General features: G+C 36.7%; 1 protein-coding gene across 1 annotated transcript; it reads right to left on the minus strand.

Moving 5' to 3' along the window:
• Positions 1-6: 6 nt before the first annotated feature.
• On the minus strand, positions 7-2231 carry LOC145205569 (complement C1s-1 subcomponent-like). Its single transcript, XM_080078302.1, has 6 exons — positions 2111-2231; positions 1777-1956; positions 1335-1480; positions 777-900; positions 559-701; positions 7-282 (listed from the first exon to the last, which is right to left on the minus strand). Exons 1-6 carry the CDS (start codon positions 2229-2231, stop codon positions 7-9), a joined length of 990 nt encoding a protein of 329 aa, XP_079934428.1.
• Positions 2232-7520: the final 5289 nt, after the last annotated feature.

Raw genomic sequence — 7520 nt, forward strand, 5'->3', positions numbered from 1 at the left:
TCCGGGTTAACGCGCATTTTTTGTTGCAAGCGTGTTTTGTATACCGTCATTCCACTTGCCTTTCTTTTGACATTTGACATCCTCGGAGTCGCCATCTTCAATTATTTGGGTTTCTTCTTGGTCCACGTACTTGTCAATGGGGACACAAGTATTGCTGCAGGGCAGACATATTGGTCTCACATAAGGTGAAAGAGGGATAGTTCCGTTAAACTCTGGTATTCTGGTCGACCAAACCCAATTTATTCCGCCTCTGATGGCACGAAGTGCCACACCGATTCGAATCTAAACATCGTTTGGTTCTTATTACAATATCAACATGTTTGTTTTATGTTATATCTCTTAAAAGCTTCATATCATAGCAGTAATAAGTTTATAAACAGCAACTAACAAAGGTTTCCTTTTATTTTAGTTAAAATTAAGCTAAATAAAACAGGATGACGTTTTTTTCACGCATTTGGTCAAATTTAATGTGACATTCGCTTCGTCGTCACAAATCGTAGATGTTTGTTTTATTTTCTGCAAAGCAAAAAATTGACCACACTCAAGATAAAATCGTACCAGTGCCACGTCATGATCAAAGTTGGTTCTTCTAGCGCCGCGATCTTCTCGATCAAAATCTTGATGAATAAAAATTCTTCGCGGTTGAAACACTTTCATGGTCGTGTTAATGGGTTTTCTCGGCATTGGCCGCTCGAAAATACCTGACAAAAAATATCGCAGATCTACAGGCACCATGCGACAAAGAGACAAAACGATATTAACCAGACTGTTATTACCTACTGCCACAGCCAGTGTGCTTGTCAGCCGTTCGATGTCGGCGTAGTCGTCGAATATATGAGCGGCTGTAAGAACCCATTGCTGATTGATGAGGCTCCCGCCAGCGAAAATTCTTTTAAAGCTCTGTGGTTGTAAAGAATTACTGCTCAAAACTGAACGAAAATCAAACAGATTTAAATTGTATTGGTAGATGAATTACTAGTTAGACGCATATTTCTCAAAGCAAATTAAAAAAATGTATGATAGTATGCTGACTGTGGTTATTTATCGGCTTCTGACATTCGCATCACCCTGCATTACACCTAGTATTACGGCTTCTTTGTCAGTTGTTAAAAGGGTTCATGTTCTAAAAAATAATGAAACAGCAAATCGCAGGACAACATAAGCATTTTTATAAATGTAAATAACAACATAATGTGATGATAGTCCGCGCTCCAGGTACACGGTCATTATAAAGCGCCACGGAGAGAAAGATGTATCAACCAAAAAGTTACTATACTTAGTTTTTAGAGCAAATGATTGTGACTTTTAACGCGGCCTTTGCTGTTGAAACTAACTTGGTAAACAGTTGGTCCATTGTTAGGCATTACTGCAGCTTGCCACGGCCAGGCTCTGGTTGCTTTATTCCCTCCGAGAAGGCGACCCAACGAAGCTTGACGAATAATACTGTCCGTCTCCCCTGCTTGGCCGCATTTCTTCAAATCTAGAAGAAAAGCAGTATGTTCACATTGTGTACGTGACGTTTACACTTTAATTTTGTTAAAATTTGGGCGCATTTTTTATATGCATGGTATGTTCATTGCAGACTGTTTGTTTTAAGTGGAAAAGGATTAGGATGTAAAGCTGGTTATGCAATTTAATGAAAAAAAATTATAACAGTGATCAACGAAATATTGAAAAAAAACACTTCTGGAACCGTTGGGACTCCTTTGTGCTTTATTTTACCAAATGTTTTCAGTTGGTTGATTTCATAAAATCGTGTTGACTTTGGATACTTACTTATGCACTTTGCTTCTGTTCCCGACCACTTTCTGTCGCTGCGACATGACCGAAAAGATTCACCCCTTAAACTATAGCCCTGGTTGCAAACATATTGAGCTCGAGAATTGTATTTTCTTGTTCTTTCCCGGTAGGTAACTCTTCCATTGGGTATTCCTGATAGCGGTGGACATTCTGCATCTGTATAAATAACGCATATTGATATGCGTAATAAATATAGTGCATTGCTGAGCTCTACTTATGCAGTATAGCGCTATAATTGTACACTGGATTTTTCACTTGGGATCAAGAAAAGCTAAAGACACAATACATCAAGGAGTATCGTGATATATACTTGGATTAAAGCACGACATGCCACAAGCGTCATCACAACGGCATCTCTTTAGAGCGCCCCTACAATCTGCGTCCGATTGACAAGGTTTTCGGCATCTTCTGCCCTCTTCAACCAGGTCCATTAATCTTGGGCATCTTTGTAAATCAACTGCAAAATAAAATCAGTAAACTCGAATGCCCAGCATTTTAAGATGTGATTTTTGAAATTAAAGTTATTTTTTGGTCTTACAGTACTGTACTTTAATGTCGTTCAACTGCAATAAAGCAGAATTGGTTATGAGACGTAAAAGTTCAGACTTGTACAAAAAGAGAACTAACTTAGGCAGATATTACAGTACCGTAATGAAACGGGCATGTTTGATTTCAGATTTAACGGACACACCAATTTAAACTTTACGGCAACCAAGTTCTTCATCAAAATGCTTCCAAATGGTGTTTCGAACCACAACAAATTTTTGCTTCACTAGCTTTTTGTGTGTCGTTAAACCGCATATCAAACCACGTCATAGAATTAAAGTTTTACTGGTGTAAAGCTATTGCGGGTTAACGCATTTTCAATCTTATCCGCTTGTCACCAAAACCACTCAAGGTGCATTCTTTTGCCAAATACTTTCTTGAGAACAGTTTTACAAATTCTAGCAGTTGCTGTGTTATAATCAGGATTTCAATCGATGGCCGTAAAAATAAGGACAACCAAAAACCAAACTTTCATACGAAACGAAACAAACGTTTTTGAGCAAATTTTTGCATGTAAACCAGCGATGGGATACATCGTATGCTACATATTTTGCCAGAAATCTGTTCCAGAAACCCGTTTAAAGGAAATACTTCTAGGTTTACTTTTACTTGTAGCAGGGATTGATTGTCATTTCAGTACGGTTGTTCGTTGTAGTTGTTGAAAATGAGACAAAATAAGGAACCAGGTCAAAAACAAGGACAGTTCTTAGAAATATGGACGACAAACTTTTCTAAGGCACCGCCTTTTAAAATAAGGACAAATCTGACAAATAAGGACCGTATGGCAACCCTGCTTATAAACGTCCTTCACAGTCATTTTTTCTTTCATAAAAATTTACTGGGCCACAGAATTTTTGTGTAAGGAAAATGGGCCACGAAAGAAAAAAAGTTGAGAACCACTGCTCTAATAGAACACGATGAGATTGGACAACGTCACAATTGACATTGTCATTCGTTGCTCAGAGATTTATCGCTGATTGGCCAGACGGTTTTGAACTTTTCTTAGCTTCACTGAGCCCTACGTTTTTTAACTTTCTTAATTAACCGTATTAGCAATCACGTGACAACTGATCGAGAAAGTTTGTTGCCTCATTAATCAGCACAAAACGATATCACGCACGACTAAAACCCAAAAAACTGCTGTATTCTACTATACCAATCTTGGTTTGTCAAATTTAAAGCAAACACTGTTGCATGCAGTGGCGGCTCATGCGTAAAACTTTTAGAAAAGCCACATTTCTAGTTTTCTAGCCATTGTTTAGTGTAAAAAACAAGTAATACAAATCTTAATTAACAACTCCATTGTGACGTAATTTTTGTTACCCAATAATGTACACGAGTGTAAACAGCAGACGGTATTATTTGTGTATTTGGTTTACTTGCACAGCGACGGACCAAACTCAATAACATACAGGAATAATGTGGCACAAAAGCACACGTAACACAAACTCGAAACGACGCGTTTGTAAATAATCGTATATGTAAAAAAAACAGTAATAAATTAGTCGAAAAAGGTCGAAGTATTTCAGAAGGACAACATTTAAGAAAACTGGTTATAACACTGACCACTAACTAACACACTTGCTATTTAGTTATTTATATGATAATGTTTCATTTACCTTATAGTCACAGCCAGTGTTTTCAACATATTTTATAACACTTCACAGATTATTGCCACACAAAAAACTAGCCATAAAGCTTTGATTTGTATCATAATTGACAAATTTTATGACCACATTACATTCATGTCAAAATTTGTTTATTTAAACATCTTTTCTTTGAATTTTTGTGTACAGACTATTAATTGTCTTTCGGTCTCTTAACTCTTAGACTTGATTCTTTATTTGGTGGCAAACAGCTTATAATTCCTTTTTTTAGTGCAAAACACCTCCATGCTTGAAAACACTCTCACTTAAATTTAAACCATATTATTAAACCTTGTGCTTCCTTTTTACAACCAAACTGAATCATGAAGTTATAGTTTGAACAAAATAATTGATATCTTCTTCCTTGATTTCCAAATGAAAACTAAGAAACTGTTTTTTTTTTCTATTTAGTTCTGGCACTGCAAGTGCAAGTCTTTTGGAAATAATGGTGGTCCTTAAAAAAGTTTGCATCCTTTTCCCGGTTAAAACGAACCGTTGTGTCTTTGAAGGACTCATAAAAAATGCAAAATGGATTTTTAATCTTAGTAATTTCACTTGTCAAAACATCATGCACATGGTTTTCAAAGTAATCATAAATATCAAATCTACACAAACATTTTTTCAGTAACTAGCTTTTCTTTGTCAACAATAGGATGTGCTTCGTGGTCACTACTATCTTTCTGTAGAATGTTCATTCTTGAAACATTTCCAATGAAGCAATTTAGCAGCTACTGTTTGGTAAAAAAAACAGTACATGCCTATTATGTCAATACACATGATTGCACTTGTTTGCAAATACTGTCCACATGGTGTGTTAAGAAATCAAAACTTAAAATTGTCTTCACTCAGGTGTTTCAAAATTCATGTTGCTTCAGCAATTGTTTGTTCTGCATTTAATAATGTCTGAATTTTCGTGAGGCATTAAACTTCACAGTCACAAAACTTGTTTTCTTTGGTAGCATTCAGAACTAAAACTAAGTATTTCTTGTGGTTGTTTATTCCATCGTGACATGTTTGGAACAGCAGGTGTTTTATCCCATTTTTTTCTTAAAACTTTTTAATTTAGTTGTTTATTATAAAGGTTAATCGTGACTTTTCAAGGTGTTAGATGACCTTCTTTCAAGGCGTTAGATACACTTTTTAAATCAATGATAACTGCAAAAACTGAAGCTCACTTATAGTCAGCTTAAAAAGTCACGTTAACCTTTAAAGAAATAAACTGAAAGATGGCAAAATAACTATTTAACTGTACTCACTGTCGATATTATAAATATATTACACAGGTTTTGCTTTGGATCACAAATAAAGCGGAGCAGACAACACAACTACAAGTCGTCCCAGGAGGTGCTGCGCGCGCCACAGCCCTATGTCGCGTATTACGCCCGACATGCAGCTTTTCCAAGTGCGCCTGCGCACAACTGCAAACGTCACGGAACGTCATGAAACTTATTTTTATTTTAATAAAATGCAATTTAATGGCATAAAAATTATCTGATCAAACATAAAAACTATATGTAAAGATCGTTTGCTATAACAATTTGGAATAGGCATGCCAAATAAAAATATAGGGAGTGCTGCAGCTCCGCAGCCCCCTCGCACGAGCCGCCTCTGGTTGAATGGTAAAATTACAAAAAGTTACGCTTGTGCACCAACTGCAAACACATCTGTAACAATTTTTAAAGAAAGCATAAACAACGGTCGGTTTGTTGGTGCTGATAATTGATATAATTAAATAATGTATTGGTTTAATTTCGTAAACGACAAAGCTTTAGGCGATCTATCTGTCATATCTGGCGTTTATGTGTGTTCCTTATTTGGCTTCGATACGCATGGCCCATACCATGGCAGTGCACTGTACAACACAGATTTATCTTTCACGTTGATTTGTGTCATACGAATATGGCAGAGGGTAGATGTCGTAAGGATATGGGGTGGACATTTCTTTCTTGGCCGGAAAAAAAACGCAAAAAAATTCTAATTGTACTCGTGCATAAATTCTAACATACCTGTACACCTTGGTATTTCTTTAATCCAATCACCACTCTCAGGGCAGCTTCGGGAGTTTATCCCGTTTAGCCTGAAGCCCTCATTGCACTCGATGGAAACCGTTGAACCAGTAGCGTAGGCATTTTGTTGTGGAACCAGACGACCATTGTCCACTGTGAAACTTGGACACTGTATCACTGCGAAAACGTTTTATTTTTAAATAAAACACGGAATAATCTAATGTTTCTGTAATTCTGCATACACATCGCCAGAGTGAAGTTTCGTCAAAGAGTTTATTGAAAGTGAACTAATAAAATTGTTTTTAAAATCGCAACTAAGCAGTATGTGGTATGTAGAAGAAAATTGCGTCCGCCCTTTAAATTGTTGCACCTTATATGCATCAGTAATTTTTATTTAATGCATGAGTTAAATAATTTATGCATCAGTGATTTGCTATGTTTACCAAGCTGTTGCAGCTTAGACCTTGACCTAGTCTTAGTTTTCAGTAGTTGATATGGTTGGCTACTGTACAATTTAACTTTCAAACTGTTTTATGTACATGTATATGCTTATATTTAATAATTATGTACGTTGATTTTACTTCAATACAAATCAACTGAATTTGTAGTAATTCTTTTCTTATCATTGAAATCTCCTTTCAAGTAAAACGACCGCGACGATTCAGGGTCATTAAAATCAGACAAAGAAAATTTAGTGTGAAAAACCACTAAATCTGTCGCTATGTATTATTTGTTTTATCAAAAAAATGCATTTCGCTATAAATCAGTGTCTAAAAACAAAATAAAAAGCGGGATAAAAGCAAAAAAATACAAAAAACGCACACACCCAGACCAACCACAAAAAGCCTATCCTCTGTCTTACAGGACTGCAAATGCAGACCGGGAGGTATGGCGCTGATTAAAACCACGAAAAAAGGCGAGGAAAAGATAAGGGCGCAAAACGAAAAAACAAACGATTGTAGCAACAAAGCAACGAGTCAACGAACCGCAGGAAGGACCATAGCTTGAACATTTATTGTGGCGCCCGTTAAAATTAGCCATTTGTTTTCACAAACGTCCAAATTTTCAGTCCGAGGTTCCTCTACAAAAACCACATAATAGCATTGTGCAATACCTAACTTTTTTTGGAAAAGTCGGAAATGTTTATTGTGGTAGTGCTGAAGAAGGGCCGAGCGGTCACCCCCTACACTTATGTCGGACGTCCGCCAAACAGCTCGATGTGAAATCCATCGGGTCTAAAAAAAACTTATTTGTAGTTTGGCCGACATATTGTTCTTCACACGCCAAACACGTGGCAACACATATTCCGTAGTTACGACACGAAAGTTGCTGACGTAAGTGGAACAGTCTTTGTTGTGACCGCAAGTCAGTCACCGGAAAAACCATTGATTTGGATTTGCCGTGGTGACCGCACAGGGCGCATTTGCCACAAGGATAAGATTCTGTTTTATGATGTGCTAAACAAAAAAAATAAAAAAAATAAAAAATGTGCTGTTTCGTGCGCTAATATTTTGTTTTGATA

The sequence above is a fragment of the Phallusia mammillata genome, chromosome 8, assembly GCF_965637545.1.
Source record: "Phallusia mammillata chromosome 8, kaPhaMamm4.hap1.1, whole genome shotgun sequence".
Lineage (NCBI taxonomy): Eukaryota > Metazoa > Chordata > Ascidiacea > Phlebobranchia > Ascidiidae > Phallusia > Phallusia mammillata.